This window comes from Meleagris gallopavo, chromosome 16 (assembly GCF_000146605.3).
Source record: "Meleagris gallopavo isolate NT-WF06-2002-E0010 breed Aviagen turkey brand Nicholas breeding stock chromosome 16, Turkey_5.1, whole genome shotgun sequence".
Classification (NCBI taxonomy): Eukaryota; Metazoa; Chordata; class Aves; order Galliformes; family Phasianidae; genus Meleagris; species Meleagris gallopavo.
The window spans coordinates 9,288,423-9,308,085 of NC_015026.2; the positions used below are offsets into that span (position 1 = coordinate 9,288,423).

Consider the following 19,663-nt stretch of genomic DNA (forward strand, 5'->3'; position numbering starts at 1 on the left):
AAAAAAAAAAAAAGAACTCCCAACATAGGAAGTGACCTTGGAAATGCAGCACCAAGCCCTGTTGCAGCACAGGTTGAAATGTTTGATTGTAAAGGTCCGGAGAAGCTATAGATAAGGGTGTACTGCAGGTGTGTGCGAGTCACAGCAGCTCCCCTTGCAGCTGGCTGTGCTGGGGGCTGCAGCAGGACAGGGTGGTGTTACCAGGGGCTTCGTCCTGCAGTAACCAACGCTCTCCAAACCAGGTCAGAACCGGTGCCGAGGCTGAGGCCGAAGTGCATAGGCAAGTTGTGCTCCAGCTGAACGTTGATCTGGGGAAAATCATAGTTCACCCTCATGTTAGGCAACGGGGGCACGTAGGGGGCGGGGATGGGGCCGATGTTGAGGGGGATGTTATTGTAGATGGGACGGACGGGGGGCAGCGGGAAGGGAGGGTGCACGAAGGGGTAAGGAGGCATCCGTGGCTGATGCAGGTTCTGAGGAACGGGTCTGGGGATGACTTCGATTCTCTGCATTTTCTCCATGGGCTTTTCCACTGGAGGGCCGATCCGCTTGAAGCTGTTCTCTGCAGAGGGAGGAAGGGGAGGAACCAGTCATCCCACTCACCAAGCTTGGTCTGCAGTCTGGCACCCACCATCCCCAGCACGTTCCTGAAGCGCTCTTGCCCCTTCTCCTCCCAGAACCTCATTGCTCCCACACCTGCTTGGAGCATGGGCACGAGGTTGGAAGGTCGGCTCCTTCCATCAGCAGCACAGCACAAGCACACTCTGCTTGCAGATGTGTGGGGCTGCCCCTTGTGTGCCTCTGTTCCCTTTTCTCCCCACTGTCCCACTAACAGCTGCAAGCAACATCGCTTCAAAGCTAGGCAGGTTCCCGGCAGGAACAGCACGATGGCAGCATGGGAAGAAGGCAGCAAACCCAGCTGGGAGCCCTACGCTCTGCAGTCATTCTTGGTCTGATCTCAAAGCGCAGAAACTTACCTCCGTTTTTCTTCCTCTGCTCCTCTTCAGCCTCCTTCTGAATCTCCTGAATTATCTTCTCGTCATCTTCCTAGGAATCAGAGCATAAAGAATCAGAATAACTCCTGCTGCAGCTGCTTTCTATTCTCTCAGCACAGCTTTTGGCATAAGTGTGTACAGGAAAAGGGACAACTTCAGCTGTATTGTCTTCGTCCAGGATGCTCCACGGTCAACCAAAAGCAAGGCTGTGACAGGGGATCGCCATATGAGCAATGTGCATAGAGCCAAGCTGGTTCCATGGAGTACACCTAAGAGGCTTAGATCAGCTTTCCAGGGAGATGAGTGCTAAAATTCATCGCCTTGATGGAAACCAGAGAGCTGCAACCCAGCTCCGCCCATCCAAAGAGTTGCTGGAGAGCTGTTAATCTTCTCAATGGCAATTGTCTATTAAATATTTACACTGTGTGAGCACTTCTTGAGTTTTTGGCCCAACAGCTGGAATTAACACAACTTAAATCCTGGCTCTAGTAGCTAAACGGTGCCGTAATGAGGCCATTTAGATCTTATCTGTAACTGTGAGGACATAAATCACAGGACGTAGCTGTAATATCTATCCAGACGTCACAGCTGGAATATTCAGACCCGCTGCTCAACAAGAAATTGGAAGCATCCCTCTGCCCCTCACCTTCCTCCTTTTTCTCAGCCCGACATCACAGCAGTCAGACCCAGTGGCACATTCAAAATACACTGCAGGTGCCTTTGGCACAGCCAGCTTCCCAGCCCACCCCACAGCCCCACGCACATCCAGCAGCACCAGAACCTTGCTGCCCGCGCTCTGCTCCCACCACAGATAAGGTTTCTCCAGGAGACAGAAGTTAACTTCATCTGCACAAAGCCACCGAGCTCGGCACCTCCCTCCCTTGGATTGCTCTTTGAGTCAGTGGTTAAAATGATGGCTTTCCAGCACGTGGTCTTTCATCTGAGCGGGTTGCTTCCAAGGCCCGTTAATTACAGCCTATCCATCTCCATAAAAAGCGCTGAAGAATGGCTCTTGTGAGCCTGCATGGAGCTTCTGATAGCCCCGAGAGCATCAGATTGCAGCTGGAAAGCAGCTGAGCTGGGCAGCACAGCTCCTCGTTGTCTGGGCAGTGCAGGGGTGGCCCCAAAGCTTCAGGATCTGTTCAAGAATATTGCTTTTCAATGCCATTGGAAACCAGATAGCTGCCTCTTCCATCCCATTGCCCTTACTGGAAACGTGCACCTGTGGGTTTGTTTGTTTGTTTCTTTAGCTATGTGGTAAGAAGATAACAAACTCAACAGAACGCTATTCTCCAACTCCCTTCCCTCACACAAAGGTAAAATCTCACCTTAAAGTCTAGAAATGTTCAGGTTCCCTTCTACTTAAAGCTTGTTAGAGTCCAAAATTAGCTTTCTAAAGTACTGCTTTCCAGATGCTGCCATCCTACTGCCATCGGACTGCTACCAACTACAGATCCATCCCATCCCATCCCATCCCATGGCTGCTGGCCCCATCGATGCTGCAGAAATCTGGGCTCTCCCAGCAACAGCACAGCTCCTTAGGATCCTCCTGCAGAAGGGGCCACTTGACCCCGGGTTACCCTGCAGCTGACCCCTGCACTACGTCCAGCCCCACAGAGCCATCTGCCCTCCAGCTTCACGCACCCCTGGGATGCTGCTCCAATCACTGCAGCTCCCAGAGAGGAGCAAAGGCACAAAGCAGCAAACCCCCATCTGCCAGAGCTGCAAAGCAAGACCTGTCCGCAGGGATAACATAAACCACGTCACCCTAAGTGCAGAGCCCATCTGCAGAAAGGAGCAGACCTCACAGGCTGGTACCCATTCATATCAGGGGAACAGAAATACACCACACAACATGCACCTTCCTGCTTAAAAACAGAAGCTGACATTGGGTTTGGCACAACGCACTGGGTTCGGAAGCTGCGGTATTTTGGGAAGACCCACATTCCAGCTGGAACAAAACAGAAGGGGATGCATGCTGTGAGGTATCTGGGGGCCATTTGGAAGGACAGCTGATGCCATGAGACCTGGCTATTGCATGCTGCAGGAGCAAGAAATAAGCCTGACCCCACTGCAATTGCAGGGATTCATTTAGGGGCAAAGCATCCACACCAAAAATAAGGTTTCCTTTGCCACGCTCGGGCTGGTTTGGTGCTGATGTCACATGGCTTGGAGGCACTGTTTCAAAAGCCTCTTGTGTCTGTTTGCTGAGCGGGTTCCCAACCCTTCATAAGGGCTGGATTATGACTTTCATCGCCCGCTCGCAGGCTGCGTGCAAGGAGGCATTGATCCCATCGAGTCAGTAGTCATCTTCCCGTCAGCTGCCTCGCCTACAGCAAAAAGAAATGGGAAAGGGAAAAAGCAAGGCTCCAAGAACTGAGTGGGCTGGGGTATGGTGCTGGAGCAAGGAGGGGACCCTTGGCTGTGAAGGACAACATGCAGAGTAATGCTGCAGCATGGGAGGAGGGGAAAGGCGAGAGCTGGGAGCCTGCAACCCCCTCCCTATCTGCAAGTGCTGCAGAAAGCAAGCGAGGTTATTTGCAGCACCTGCCACAGTGCTGACTGACACAACAGGGCCGTGTGGTGCCCTGGAACACGGCGAGATGTGCCCACATTGTGTGCAGCATCACACGGCAGTGAGCCGGGCACAGCCCAGTGCTGGGGGGCTGCACCCCGTGCAGAGCTGGGCACGGCCACCCAGCTGCTGGGAAACACCGGAGGAAGGAAACGCAGCAGTGAGAGATGCTGAGAGCACTGCCAGCCAGGCAGGGCCAAGTTCAAACAGAACCAAGCCTCAAACAGAACCCCCCTGCCCAGAACAACAGCGTGCCCACAGAGCTTTGGAAAGCTCTGGTTTTAAGCTGCCTTCTTTAGTTATTAACTGCTGGGAGAAAAGGGCTGCTGCCTCCTGGGGGGAGAGACCAGGACTGGGGCTGCTGTGAGCTGCACTCCCTGCCCAGCCTTCAGCAAGGGGCTGGGGTTGTGTTTGCCATCCTTACCTCCCCCCCTTCCTGCCTTTCCACCGCTTTCTTTTTCCACATACGTGTGGCCACAGCCGTTCCCAATCAACTCGCAGTGATTTTCAGGCCAAAGGACTGCGGGGTTTTGTTTCAAATCATTCCCAGATCAGCTGCAGGGCGGTGGGGGGCTGCTGGGGGCTGCTCCTGCAGTGTGGAGCAGGGATGGGAGGGCAGAGAAACCTTTTAGCAGCAGCCACTGCTATTGGTGTGCCTTGATGGCTTTCTGGGGATGCCATGAATTCACCATATGCTTCTGATTAAGGCATAACAGAGCAAGTTGGAAAGAAACTGAGTCTGGGGGGGGTGTTCCCCCACCACTGCAGACTTCTTTTCAGACACTGAAGTCAGTGCATTTCATGCATTTTCTCAACGCAGCTGAATTTTTGCAGTCTTTGCTCAGCAGCTCCTGGTAGCAATGCTAGAAAGAGGGATAACTGCAAACAGCTCACAGCAATCAGCCTTCTACTTCCAACTTCAACAATGGCTGTTTAGGAATGTTTTAAGGGTTACTGAGAAGCATATGATCAACTTTAAAGCCAAAAAAAGCTGCAAGGCGGTTTTACCAAGAGTCTAAGGGCAGCCTGGTCTAGTATTAAATGGGGAGGTTGGTGGCCCTGCATGTGGCAGGGGGGTTGGAGATTCATGATCCTTGAAGCCCCTTCCAACCCTGGCCATTCCGTGATTCTGCGATTTAAAAATGGGTATTGAATTAAAGGTGAAACACAGGAGAGCAGAACCCAGCTCACCCAAGGCAGTCACAACGCATCGGTCAAACTGCACCACGGGATCAGTGCTCACCCCTAGAGCGTGTCATCAGCCTCAGGTCTGCTGCAGACGCTCAGAAGCCAACGCTCAGCCCTGAGCCCCAGATCTGCCGTTTGCCTGCAGAATCAGAGAGCTCTCACTGCTTTGTCCTGCAGCACATCAGACTTCACGCAGCCTCAGGGAGCAGCCGAGCCAGGGCAGCACGTGTTGGTGTCCTGCAGAGCTGCACGGCTGCAGCAGCACACCGCTCGTGGTGCGATGGATGAGTGGCGGCCGCAGCCTGGCTGCAGCTCATCTCTGAGCCAGCAAGCATCGCCCCATGCTTGTGAACTACTGCACTGGCAGCAGCCTCTCCTTAGGAGCAGTCAGAAGGGTCTGCTTTATTCTCCCAAGATCACCGCAGACAAAGACGCACAGATGCTGCCTCCATCTGAGTCTTTCATTCTGAACCCGAGCCGTGAATAGGTCGATTTATCCTTTCTCAAGGATCATTTCAGACTCAGAGAATGTTAAACACCGGTGAAGAACAAAGCTTCCCTACTTGAAAGAAACCCAAATTCTGCCTTAAATAACGAGGGATTAACCCGAGGCAGATTTTTCACCGAAGTGTGAAACTACCCAGGTCTAACAAAGCTGCAGTCTGTGGCCGTGAAATAAAACCAGACAGTGGTCCTGTGACTGCACCACCGGTCTGCTGCGAGCACAGCTCTGCAGAACAAACACGTCCCATCACCCCCCAAAAGCCACATTTCGGTGGCACACATGTGCCCTCCCCATTCTGCAGCAGTCTGCCCCAGGGACTCGTGGGCAATGGGCTGCAAAGCCCACCAGAGGCAGGCCTGTCTTCTCTGCCCTTGTGTGCACACAGAACAGGGCTGCAGCTACAGCAGATGCTCTCTTCCCACACTAGGCATCCACTGACCACAACAAAATGAAAGAAATGGAACAAAAAGAGGAAATGGAAGCAAGGAAGGCCCAAGAAGATGCCAGGCCAACAGGGCAGGGGTGGGACAGCATCGCCCCTGACAAAGGACAGGACACTGCAATGGCATTTTGCAGGTTCACATCTCCATGTGCAGATCCACACTCACTCCCACTGCTCACATCTCCCACATCACCTCCTGCTCACAGAAAGCAGATCAGCAGGAGGGACCACACTGCTGTCTCTAACAGCATCACTCACACAGGGGGGCAATGCAAACTGGTACCATCATTCACCCTGAGAAGCCAGCAGCAGAGTTTCACGTTATTTTCTGCACTGCAGCAAGGACAGTCACCCTGCTTCAACTCCCCACACCACCAAAAACAAAGCAGGCAGTGCCTGCTCTCTGCTGACGGTGGGAAATCTTTCTTTGCCACAGTATTGGTTAATTAGAGAGCTGGAAAGGGCCCGGTGACAGTACCTTCTTTGTGCTGCCTGCTTATTTATTTATTTTAAAGTACAGTATGAGCTTTTTTGAGAGGCCCCGTGTTTTCTCTGGCTCGGAACAAATGCCATTACTGAGCACAATCAGCATCCTGATGGGAACAAAGAACTCAGCACCACGTTGTGTCCCAGTGGGAAACCAGGGAGGAGGTGCAGGGCTGTGGGATGGCACAGCCATGTGTCCGAAATGGGGGAGCCTGGAAGCAAGTGCCTCTGTTTAGTGTAACACCTCTTGCTGGCAGATAACACAGAATACAGGCAGGCAAGCAAAGGACTAGGAAGCTTACTCTGGTAGAAGGGAGAGATGCAGTGGCTCTGCTTTTTGCACCACGTGTGCGCAAGAGATGCTGGGAGCAGGCTGGCAGCATCCTGAGACAAAGAAGCATTGGAACAACTGAAGCTCAAAGAAGCTCTGAGAAGGCAGATCCACATTCACACTGCTCTGTTAATCTGCTGAAATCAGAAAATTCAGCTCCTGCCTTTGGATTTGTGGTACGGGCAACCTCTCATAGAGCTGCTGCATGAAATCACCCCATCCCACAGCTACAAGAGTATTACAGAGTTTCAAGTTACTTACTACAGCTTCCCTCACAGCACAGTGGTATTTCAGTTCTTCCTTTGCAGCTGTTGAAAACAGCCGTGAGAACGGACACAAGTGCAGCTTTGGCTCACGGGGATTGGCAGAGTGAGCCGAGCAGATAAGCAGAGCTATGGGGCACCAGGAAGACAGCAGGTGCAGAGCCACAGCAAACAGCAACCTGGATGCAAAGCTAGGAACAAGTTGTGGTCAGATGGGACTCCGTGCCGATGTGGACTTGCAGAGTGTTTTCTAGCTGCTTTGGGAGAGGAAAAACGTTGCACTGCCTAAAAAACACTCATTTCCTCTATTGAAAAGCACACATTTCAACAGCACTGAATGACAACTGAAATCAGAGTGCAAACTGTCCCCCAACATCCTCCCTCACTTACTGTGGGATCCGTCCAGAGAGAGCACTTGGCGCAGTCCTGGCAGGGAGCACCGGGTGAGCGGGGGTGCTGGCAGAAGTGGTCGTAGCCATTGATGGCAGCCCGGCACAGGTAGCACATCTGCGCTCCGCAGCGGCACGACATGCGGTTGCAGCCCTCCGATTTGATCAGGCCGGTCCCACACTTGTGGCATTTTCTGATTCGGGCCGCTGTCATTTTCTCTTCTCTGCGACACAAGAGGAGAGGGAGGAGGATCAGAGGAGGGGTGTCCGCGTTCACCAGTGCGGTACCATTCCTGCCACACCATCCCAGCAGCCCCGCTCCCACTTCTTCCCTCCCACACCATCTCCACGGTCCGCTGCTGTTCCAAGGAGGTCTGGGCTCAGTTCCACTTGGAGCCAGCCCACGACAACTCGAGAACAAATTAAGTGAAAGAAAGTCAATGGCAGCCTGCGTGCTATAGCCCCGATTCTGGTTTCCATGCGAGCCAAAACGCAGCAGTGCCGGGCTCCGGATCGGGAGGAATTCACACCATAAGTCAGGAGACCAAAGGGCACTCAGATTCCTGACTCGGCTGCAAAGAAATACAGCCGAGGAGATAAAGCTGGGGAAAAGCAAACAGCTGTGGTCATCTGCTAGCTAGTTTTGTGTCCGGCTGTTGCTGAGGCTACAAAGATGCCACGACCACATAGACTGCTTTCGATCCTGGCTGCTGTGCTCCAGATTTACTTGGCTTTTGTTAAATTTAAATCGGTCACTGAAAAATAATCACAATTTTCCCCAAAGAAACTCAGCCTTCTCAGGAAGATTCTCGGCATAGGTCTTCCAGAGGTTATTGCTTTAGGTGTGCAAGACAGGGAGGGGTGGGAAGGGAAGGCAGGGCACAGTCCCTGTCCCCAGCAGGCAGCCTGGCAGGGACATGCTCTGAGCAAAGGTTTGGCTCATGGCAATGTTGTTTTGGCACAGAACTGTAGGAAAGCACCGGTCACTTAATTAAAAGACTTAAGAATACAAGTTGTCAGCCTGAGGGCCAATTTTATGACCGCTGGGGATCACGTTACAATTTAATTCACAGTCGAGAAGTGAAATTTGATGGCAGCAGAAGGAAGGGACTGCATTTGGACAGAGGGAGGCACAGCCCCTTGGCTGCGCTGACCCTGCAGCACAGAACCAGCAGCCAGCATCTCCACCCAGCTGCTCTAGGGGATCTGCAAAGCCAACGTGTTTGGGAGATGACAGGGAGGGATTTTTAAGGAGGATCCCAGCAACAGAGCAGGCAACAGCGCAGCCCCTCAAACTGCTCCATCTGCAAAGCCAGAGGAGTGGTGAACGGCCAAGTGGAAAAAAGAGCAGCCAGAAATGGGAATTTCAGCTGCCTTGCAGCTACACCAAGCTCCCCTGCAGCTATATCCAGCACGATGCGTGCCCAGGCTTTTGGAAATGGGCTAAGAATAGACAGGAAGGAAAAAAAAATCAACTTGAGACTGACTGCTCTGAGCGGCAGCTGCTCTTCCCTCCTCTGCTCAACAGGATGCTGCTGATTCAGACTTTTTTTGGAAACTCTGAGCGAGGCAGGAAGCTTGGCCTGAGCTCCAGCTGTGCTTCCCTTTCCTTACGCAGGGCTTCAAAAGGAAGCTTTCATTGTATCGTGCACTGCGACTCACCTATCTGCTGCAATGACCTGCCAAAGGCTTTGAAACTGATTTTTTTTTTCCATATTAGGGACACGACAGCTTGTTTCTTCTCCTTCTCACCCCTCTTTCCTATAGGGAAAGGAGTGGCAAGAGAAGCCATATCAAATCTGTAACATTTTGCTCTCAAGTACAGGCTGCGGGATGAGCAAGCAACAGTCATTCAGTTTCCCAGTGGTGGAGCTTTCCAACCTCTACTCATACCAGACAGACTGAATCAGAGAGGAAAGGATTGGGCAACACAGGCAGCTCCCGTCAGACTGTGCCAAGCATGCAGCCCCATGGCTCAGCCCTCACTTGTTTCCTAAAGCCAGTGGATTTTGTCATGTACTGCAGCAAGGAGAGAAACAAGGCTTCCAAAGACGTTAGGGAAACATTTGAGTATTTCAGAAAGTGGGTCTATTTTGTAGAGATCCCTACCAACCAGTTAGAAACACGGATGAGCACGTCCACTTCCACAAGGCCAGAAAGCAGTGGCTGAGTAAGCCACATTTCAGCATGTTGTCACCAGTTGAGATTTTCAAACGGTCCTCAGCTACTCTGACTCAATACACATCCCTGCCTCTCACAACACCTCCCTTCTGCCCCAGGTGAATGGAAGCAAGACTCAGCAGGCTTTCTCACCTCTGTGAGGCTCTCCAGGTGCTGGCCTGTGAGACACCGGGCCAGCCAGAGCAACAGGCCAGGCTGCCAACAAGTCTCCCACGTTCCCAGGTTACCACCTGGATCCACTGCCAATTACCTCTCACAGAATGAAATCCCATCCTATGGGCTGTCTGCATCCTCCAGCTTGAAGTCTTCAGGACACAATGGAAAGCATTGACACCCAGCAAAGCTTCAGGGCTTCCACCATTTACAAGAACAGCTGAGTTTCTTATCCCTTCCTGCATACCAGTTCCGTGCCTGGTGTACTGCTGTTACAATTTTATCTATTCCTCGTTTGTCCCAGCTCGTGGGGCTTACTTACATGGACGTCCTATACTTGATGTCATCCTTCTCAGCCAGCTGCTCGCAGGTGAGGTTCATGTGCTCCTTCCACAGCCCCTGGCACTTCCGACACGTTTCCTGAGGAAGACAACAAGCATTAAAGGATGAGAAGACCCAGCACACTACTGAGAGCATTAAGGATTGGAAGAATTCCCATCTCTTTCCCCAGTACATTGCAGATTCTTGCTTGAGGATGGGGTTGGCAATTCTGTGTAGAAATATGAGGCCCCAGAGGGTCTGTCCTCCACTAGAGACCACAATAAGTCCATCAATAACAGGAGCAAAGGGGTCTCCAAGGCACGAGAACCCAGGAACAAAACACAGCTGGAGCTATCTACAACAGTGTAAGAAGAGTCCATCCATAGCAGTCCACCTAAGACTCATGGAACTGCCAACAGGTCAACTGCAAACTTCCAGCAACAGGCTGCAGAAACAAAAACACGATGCTAAAGGTTAGCAGGCCTGTGGGTTTCCTGACCCAAACCTTTCACCTTCACAGAGGGGGCTTCCAGTTCAGTACATGCTGCAAAGCTTGCTGGTGTTTTGTGGCTGCATCGAAAACTGCTTCACCTAACAGGCATGAGAGTCTATATTCAGCTTTGTGAAACCTCACTAAATAAAGTTAGAATGGCTTTCATGAGTAAGCAGCTTAAAAGCAGGATGTGGACACATATCCACAGAACAGAGGTGGCATATGAATAAATATTTATGAATTTAACCAGAACAGCTGAACTAAATTTAAAGCAAGTGACCAAACTCTCTTCTTCTTATAAACCCTTCAGCTAGAAGGCTCAGCACGATTGGCAGAGCTGCACGGAGCAGGAGCTGTGGAGGCACTGTTGGCAACAGAGCTTGGACTAACACTGGGACACAGTTGATTTTTTTCATTGGCCATCCAAAGAAAACATAATTTTGTTTTGGGTCAAACAAGAGATTTTCCTTTAATTTGAGGAAGATTAAAAAACATCCAAATCAAGCTTGGAAGAAGCACATGTTTTGTGATCCAACTGTTTCATCTTCAGGATGGCTGGGACTCAGCCCTTAACTCCAACCTTCTCCCCTGGCAGGAAAACCATCTGGCTGCAAAGCATCCTCCCTCCCTCCACCACACGGCCCCACCAGCCTTGCCCTGCTCCAGTTGCACAACCAGAGCACTGAGACATCCTTTAGAGTGCACTACCTTCTTTTAACCGAAAAAATGGACAATCGGTGAACATACACCACAATTAGCTGCTGTCTAATTGAGTTCTCCTCAGCTCTCGGCCTTTTCTCTGCTCAGAGACACACGTAGGCAGCAGAGTGCTTTTGATCACCTATCAGACAAACAGGATGGAGACCAAAGCTTCCAAGGAAGCTGCCCCTAGGAGGGGGCCAAATGTTGACTTGTTTGTGCTCACCGGGAGATGCCTCACAGCTTGTGCTTTCATCTCAGGAATTAAGGGCCCCTCGTGCAGCTTACCAGACAGGATACTTTTGCACATTGCAGGGCACGAGGCTGTAGGAAGGGGAGAGCCAAGCACCCCAAAGTGTCACAGACCCTCCTTCCCCTTTCACTCACCACTCAGGTTGTTCCAAGATCAAAAGTGCTAGATGGCTGTGCACACCAAGGGTTAAAAGCAGCTGCTGCAGCCCTGCTACACGGAGCCACTTTCACATGCCAGCAACAAAGATTTAACAGCTTTTTGCCAGAAGGGTTGGCAGGCTCTCCAGCCAGGAGCCTGCAATTCTCAACTACTTAACTCCAGGAGCCTCTTTCACTGCCGAATTAGATGTCTGTCCACAGCAGATGGTGCTGCTTGGGGTTTGGTACCAAGCCCTTTGCCTTTTGCCATTACACCACTCTCCCTTCCAATACCGTGATTATTTAAAAACAACACCTTCCCTCGAGCTGCTGCTGTTTGCCCAACAGTTGTCTCCTACACCCAGGAAAAAGGATTCCTTGACAGACAAGGAGGAAGGGAACAGGCACAGCACTTTGAGTCCTGACCCCAGCCGGGTACACCCCATGCCAGGTACAGCCCCTGACCCCGCTGTCTGCTCCCAGATTGAGATGGGACAGATGTGAGGATGCACGAGTTGCTACGGAGCTCCACACAACTCCCCTCCCTGCTCGCCCAGCACAATGGCCCATTGTCTGTGGGTACAGGAGATCCCATTGGATCCCTCTGCACAAAAGCCTGTGGTTCAGCCAAAGGGAGCTGCTCCAACGCCACAACCCCAGTCACAGCCATCGCCTGAGAACAGCAGAACAACCTTCTGCATTTTTATGCTTCCTTGAATCAAACCTGCTTGGCCGATGGAAGGTTTTGCACCTCTCGTGCAGTAACAATTCCAATCTCGACAGAACTTGCACAGAGGGTTCTTTTATTTCAGGAGCAGCTTTTTGCTCGATAAGGAAACGTACTCCGCCATTTCCATATTAATGAACCTAAACACACAGTAGGATGGCTGATTTTCTGCAGCCGCCCTACATTATCTCTATTGTATAACCTTGGCACCAAGACAGGCTACCACACAACAAGACAGCTCTAAACCCACACAGAGGGGGAATGCATCCTTCCCACCCCCTGCAGCTTCCACACCCACCCCAAACCCAAGAGGCTGCCCAGCTTCTCCTTCAGCGCCTGGAGAGCAGCATGCAATGCCGGAAAGCACATTTTACTTGGGTTTTAGCAGTGTTTCAGTTCAATTCCTCGTGAATCCACTGCAGTTCTCCTGCAGTTCCCAGGTACAGATACATAGCCCACGCTTCAGGTCTGGAGGAGCCTTGGCACTGGGAACCACGCATGGATGCAGGAGATTAAGCATCTCCCGCCTGCTGCATCTGCCCCAGCCTGGCAGGCAGCCTGGAACAGCCCACAGGGCACTGGGCCGGGACAGCAAAGGGGAGGATGTGATGGAGAGGGTGTTCCATGGCTCTGTAATCTCCTCACTGTGCAGCTGTTAGAGGCAGAGCTCCGTTTCCTCTCGCCGGCCGCCAGGAAGCAGCCGGGATTAACACAAACACGTTTGGGTTCAGGAGGATCCTTTGTTCCCTGGGTCAGCAGCTTTCTGTGCTCGGGGCAGCATGAGTTTCGGGCACTGCAACCTTTGAAGGCCCTTCTTAATTCCCCCTGCTCCTAACGAAGGCGGAAGGAAGCGCCTTATAGGAATGGACCTTCCTCAGCACTTCCACTGCTCCTCGCGCCGCAGACGCTGCAGTTTTAGAACACAGCCCAAACTTACTTTCTTTATGACTCCACCCTCCACTAAAAATAACCCCGTGAGCTCCAGCCCACATATGGGGGAAGAAAGCCCTGAGCCCTCAGCATCCCCCCTACCCCACACTGCTGCCAACCTGGCTGAGCTGCACGGGGGGAAACAGAGGATGCAAACAGATCAGGGGCTGTTTGCACGGCCCACGGCATTCCTGAGTGCCTGCTGCTCCTGGAGGAGTTCACACGAAGCCATTTACTGACTGAGCAAAATGCAAAGAGGGGTGGCTAAGAAATGAAAACACGAGAAAAGCTCAGTGTAACCAACAGGCAGCACACGGGGCTGTCATCGCCGCCCTCCAGCTCGCAGCGGTGGCTCTGAGCAGAGCCCAGCACTTCCTTAACTCTCCATATGCTGCTGATTAAATCCTCCTGCTGCTGCCTTGCAGGGTCCCTCCCAGCCCCCATGGATGGACACGGGAGGATGCTGCTGGCTGTGCTCCCTGCTGTGAGCCAAGGGAGGCGAAGTGCATCGCAGCCCCTCGACGCTCGCTGAGACCCAGATCGATTCCCCGCTCTTTCCTTCTCTTAGAGACACAATGGAGCAGGGCTAACCTCAAACCAGCCAAAGTTTTACTCCAAACCAGATGTGAATGCAATAGGCTCAGAATAGCAACTCCATACTGTGCTGGATTAATTAAAGGGCGGCAGCTCCCAACCAGACTAATGGGAAAGCACGGAGAAGCACACAGCCTTCCTCCCCATTGAGTGCCCACTGCACTGCCCTCATCTAAAAACGGGTGCAGAAGTGGCTAAATGAGAGCACAGCAAGCACTAATAAGCTGTTGCGAGCAAGCTCCTGCAGGGCTCTTCCAGGGATTTCCCATATGTTAAGCTGGGATAGAGAGGATACAACCCAGCCCGAGATGATCCATTGAGGAGAGAGCCAGCTTTATGGGTGTTCAAAGAGAAGGAGCTCTGCAGGCACTGCTCCCAAATGCACAAAAGCCGTGCGGTGTGGCAGGATGGGTGAGCAGTGATGAAGCAGTTGTTAGAGGAAATCAATGCAGGGTGGTTTCCTCCTCCTTCTCCTTCTCCTTCTCCTCCTCCTCCTCCCCCCCCAAAGCACCGTTCCTCGGGCAGCGCTGCCGCTCAGCGGCTGCTGCTCACACGGCAGCACTGGGAGAAGCCTGGGGACACAGGTCTGCCTGCCTTGCACAGTCCTGGTTTGTTGCAGCAGGAGAAATACAGCAGAGATACAAGCCTTGGACTAGTTTACTTATCTCTACGAATGTGCCAGAGGGCAGACATAAACGGAGTGCTGTGGGTGATGGGGAGTCAAAAGCTGGATAAGGAAAATCCACGTTTATACCCGACACACGTCAGCTGTGTTGCATAAAGCTCTTACAGCCACACATCAAACAACGCTACCAAAAGTGACAGATCCAGACAATATTCTTGTTAAACCAAGCACATCAAGCCCCCACTGCAGACACGTGGTGCCTTTCTGCTGCCAACAATGCACACGGAGGGTGAGGATGCCTATAAGACACAGGCAGCTTCTGAGGTCTGCGCCATCCGAGTCAGTGCTTGGCAACTCCTGCCCTGCACCTGCCTGAGGCAGTGGCACACTCACATCTGCGTTATCCACAATTTAGAATCATGAACGTTGAAAAAGATCTATCCAAGATGGCCAACCCCAACCCATCCCACCATGGCACCAATCCAGTTCCCTCTGGAACGCCTCTGGTGCCCCACCACTCCCTAGGCAGCAGTGCCAGTGCCTGAATGCACATCCAGAAATGTGTCCCTAACATCCCATCTGAACCTCTGCTGGTGCAACTCTAGGCCATTCCCTCTCATCCTACGTTTCCCAAAACATCTATCGGAAACCCAAGCGAGTTTTTTCTCCCCCAGAGCTCAGCTTCAAAGGCCAGATTAGCAGTGGTTTGGTTGTGGTAGTCAGACACCCAGAACAGAAATATCTGCAGCTTCACGCAGGACGTGCTGTTCTGCACCAGTATCACAGTGCTGGTCACAGGGGAAACTGCTACACGAGAACCTGTTTGCCTACCAGAACACATTCAGGATAAGAGGAACAGCCCTTCTGTTGGTGCTTTCGTTTCACCCTTAAAAAATCTTGAAGAATTCTGGCAGTGCAGGTAGCGGAGCCAAACCCTCGGTCGCTTTATGAAGGTGGGTTAAACACAAACCTCATGCTGAAGATGGTGTTGAAATCAGCAGACCTGAATGCACATCGCTCTGTCCTAGGGCAGGAAGGTAGAGAAACTCAGTACATGCTATTGGAGCTCTGTGTGTAGCTGTTAACCACAGGCTGTAGACCTGCAGGACTGAGTGCAGATAACAGCCATACGCCTTCCTGGCCACAGTCAATAATTAAATACCAGCGGATGGGTTCAAAGCTCTCAGTGCTGACCCTCCTGCATCACCCCCCCTGCAGATTGCCCCTCTCCATTTGGCAGAGGAGATCTAAGAGGTTATCTGTGTAATCCTATACACAGCCTTGCACAAAATGGGATGCCGCTTCCAACAGCTTGTGCTCTAAATCACGAAATCCAGCAGGGCTAAATAATAGCAGTGAGAGTAGCTGTGGGGTTGGTGGAACAATGGGACAGGGATGCATTTAGCTGTGCAGTCAAGCAGCTGGCTGTAAAGGACAACTCCAAAGATGACACAATGGTTAGGGTGTTAGGATGGTAACACCTTATCTTACTTGCAGTGATATCTGCTAACGAAGCATTGTAACGCTTGGAACAATCACTGAAGCTAATTTGGAAACTTCCCTCTTACAGCACCACATGACAAAGCAATCCTCCACCTTGCCCCATGCAAATCCCCACGCAGGACTGCACAGACCACCTCTCCCAGCCCTGCTGCCCATCTTCCTTGCTTGCTCCCCCCCCCCCCAGGTTTCAAACAAGAACTGCAAGGCCAGCTTGTTTTACCAGGGAAATTAACCTTGAAGGAGAGAAAGCCCCACCAGTACGGTGCTCCTAGCTTTAAGCTAGTCATAATAATAATAAGAAAAATAATAATAAGACACAGAGAACCAGCAAAGATAAAGAACTACAGGAAAACAAGAGCAAAATGCTCCCTGATGTCTCAGAAGTTTTTTTTTTTTGCTTTCATGTCTACATGGCACAGAGCTCTCTTACCCATTCCTCTCCACACAGGCTGTGTGTGCTGGCACTAACAGAGGAGGACACACAGCCCCTGAATTTAGGCTGTACAACACTGCATCGGCAGCTATAGCACTCGCAGCAGTGAAGCAGAGCAGCCTTCTGACCTGCACAACTCCATCTTCCAACTTCTTCAGTGACAGCGAATCACCCGCAGCCCTTCTGCCACGCTACAATGAGTTGGTGGTAAAAGCAAAGGCTGAACCCAGCACAGCCTGCAAGGCTTCGTAAAACCCAAAGCACGGAGCAGAGCAGCACAGCACAGGGACAGGCCATACCTGGCTGCCTCCCACAGCACTATGCAAATGCCTGCTAAATGAGAAAAACAGACGTCAAGCAAATGAGCACGCACCACAACAAAGCCCAGCAAAGCATTAAGGACTGATCAGGGAAATGGATGTGCAAGCAGCTGACCAGTTCCTCTTTCAGAGCCCTCAGATGTCATTTTCACTTGTTCTTGTGCCTAAAGCACCAACAAGTCCACACCAACAGCTGGGCTTGGGTTTGTTCCCCATCGGTGCAGAGGTGGCAAGGAAGCCCCAGAACTAAAGGCTCAGGATGGCTTTCCAGTCTCTGTGACAGCCATGTGATGCTCCAGAGCTTTGGGAGATGCAGCGTGCCTCGCCTGCGGGAGCAGGGCACTGGACAGGAGCTGCTGCCAGGGATATTTAAATCCAATCATCTCTTTGGACTCACATTTTTTAGTAGTCAGAGAAAAATCCTTGGGTTTGGAAGAAGAGTGGGACTGCCTCGGGCCTGCATAAAGTAATGCTAAGCTGAGTTAACTGAAAGAAAAGCTGGTAATGCTTCCCTGCAGCCACGTGAGACCAGGGAAAATGAGACCAACACTGAGCTCTGCAACCCTGACACATGTGCAGAGTTCAGCGTCACTCTGAGGAAGGCTCAGCTGAACAGAAGTGAGAAGGGAAGAGAGAGCTGCAATGCTCCTTGTTGTGAAATCCCAAGTAAAGCACTTCCCTTTCAGTTATGCTTACAAACACCGATCAGAATCACTGGTTCCCCTCTTCTCCCCTGCTTCACTGCAGCACTGAAGCAGTTTAATTAAATGCACTGATTATCTGCATGGCCCGACTGCTCCATGAAGCGGAGATGTTGCAAGCCTGCTTTCTGTTAAAGACAAAAAAATGTGCAAGCTGCCTCATCTCCAGGGATCTGCTTGAGAAACAGCAGTAAATCCCGAGCAGCAGCAGTGGCAATTTCTGCCACAGCCCAACCACACCAGCAATATCAACCAGCAGATTTCACATTGCACCATCACTCTAGGTCAGGTTTCCATGGAAGGGTCCCGGCTTGCTCAGCAGGAAAGCAGCTCCCACTGCCCTGCAGATGGAGTGAGCACTACTGCTGCTGCGATGGGCTCTGCTGTACTGTGCCCTCAGAGGGTAACCCAGCACCGACACATCCACAGCGTGGGACACAGAGATGAAATCAATGCATTTGGCAGCACAAACGAAGTATTTAGAAACAGGACTGGTTGTGACCATCTCCCTACAGCCCCAGAGCAGTTTACAGATTCTGTTCTCTTTTTCCTTGGATCCCTATTGTATAGTTAAGGGAAAAAAAAATGCACTCACAAACACACTATTGTTAAAGCAGAGCCAAAGAATGTGCATTTGCTACTGAAAACCATTTCCAAGTTGCTTCACCATCACAGGGGGAAGCATTTAGCTCCTACAGACCAGCTGGCAACCACAAGGATGAGGTTTTCCATGTGAACAACCCTTTCTGCAGCCAGCTGGGAAGGCATCCAGCCCCGAGACACCTTTCTGGGAGCTGTTATCTGCCATTCAACGTGGGACCTGCAATGTGCTGAGATACGTGAGCCCCCATCCGCTGCTGCTGCCTTGGATACCCGACTCACTTATTCAGAGATGCACACAGGGATGACACAACCTGTTGGGCCAGGTGAGAACAGCCCTCCTGCTGCCTGCTGGGGGAATGGGTTCACTTACCAGGTTCCATCTTGCTTAGGTCTGCAGCCACTGGAAGCGAAGGAGCTCATCAACAGCCCTGGGAACTGGCTCTCCCAGCCAGGTAGCCTTTTGTCTCCCAGTTTCAGAGTTCAAGGGTTGAATAAGAACTGAAACTACAGCAGCAGCCAACGTGTTTCACTGAGAAGAAACAAGAGCTGCACCACTTTAAGATGGAGCAGTTGAAACAACTGCCAAATAAACCATTTGCATTTGAGTCGTGAAATGGGATATGAAGCACTTTGTAGCAAGAAACAGGAGATTCACTTTATTAGAGAAATACTTTCAAGGCTCAAATTTATCAAACCATTCATGGCCGCAGATGATTTGTAAAAGACATTATTGGCTGAGAAAGTTGGCTTTTGGCTCACCAGCACCATCTGCAATTACCACCCAGAGGGACGTTACCTCTCAGCTACGGAGTGAAGCCAGTGCCCATGGCCTGCACAAAGACCACATTAAATTCGGTATGAAATAGCTCCTTAGAGGCCAGGAATAGAACTACTGAGATGTCCATAGAAGGCCAAGACACCTCATTTGTGCAAAACACTGCTTGTAACTGTCACAAAGAGGGTATTGTCTTCATGTCTAGATTCAATCAGAGTAGCCTGGGCTCAATCAGACCACTGTGGCTGGGCAGATAAACTTTACCCCATGAAATTGAGGGTAGTCAGGATTCTTAATTGCTGTCTTAAGCAACGAGGCCAAAGCTTAAGTGCACTCCTCAAACAAACCCAGCACCTCTGGGTACATGTCGTAACTGGGTTTATTTTAGCCCAGAATTTGCTGTGTTGCAAATCCCATCTCCACCCAGCGGGAGCGGGCAAAGCCATCCCCTTCCCTGTATCCACCTCTGACCCAGGATTGTACTGGGAGGGGAAACCAGCACCACTGGCCATAAAAGGAAAGACCCATTCTGTCACACATCTACAGAGGAGAGTCAGCGAGGAGGAACTTCAGCCACTTCCTTAAAACAACGGAAACACCACAGGCCACCTCTGTCACTGCAAGGATTGAAGGGTTTTCCCCACTTCCCACAGGGATGCACACAGACAAGGACACCAGAGAAGCACAGCTGGCTGCCTTAAGGGAGACAAAAGAGGAGGAAAACAAAAGGAACAGCAGCAAACAGGCAGTGAGGACACCTGGGATGCACAACAAGGACACTTAGGATGCACAACATCAGGAGGGGACTGAACACCTCCTTCCACACAGCCCCGATTGTGCATCTCTGGAAAACAATGCTGAACAAGCTGAGAATTTCATCCAAATCAGGAATGTGTTTGCCTTTTTAGTTAGGGCATGTTTGTGTTTGCTTTGCAAGCCCGCATTTCTTCCACCTGATATCAGTCTGAATTCCTGAGCTTAAAGTAGGCACACTTGTTTCATAAGAGCAGGCAGGAAGGATTTGATTTAGAAATAGTTTTT

The 19,663-nt window shown here is 51.3% G+C and overlaps 1 protein-coding gene across 2 annotated transcripts; it reads right to left on the bottom strand.

Annotated features, from left to right (window-relative positions):
- Positions 1 to 6: 6 nt before the first annotated feature.
- On the bottom strand, positions 7 to 18,325 carry LOC104913418 (E3 ubiquitin-protein ligase RNF216-like). 2 transcript variants are annotated; one of them, XM_019620830.2, is made up of 5 exons: positions 18,218 to 18,325; positions 9,831 to 9,928; positions 7,176 to 7,398; positions 978 to 1,047; positions 7 to 562 (listed from the first exon to the last, which is right to left on the bottom strand). In XM_019620830.2, exons 2-5 carry the CDS (start codon positions 9,887 to 9,889, stop codon positions 198 to 200), a joined length of 717 nt encoding a protein of 238 aa, XP_019476375.1. In that variant the 5' UTR covers positions 9,890 to 9,928; positions 18,218 to 18,325; the 3' UTR covers positions 7 to 197. The 2 variants fall into 2 exon arrangements, with proteins under 2 accessions (XP_019476375.1, XP_031411727.1); XM_031555867.1 differs by lacking the exon at positions 18,218 to 18,325 and adding an exon at positions 12,513 to 12,660.
- Positions 18,326 to 19,663: the final 1,338 nt, after the last annotated feature.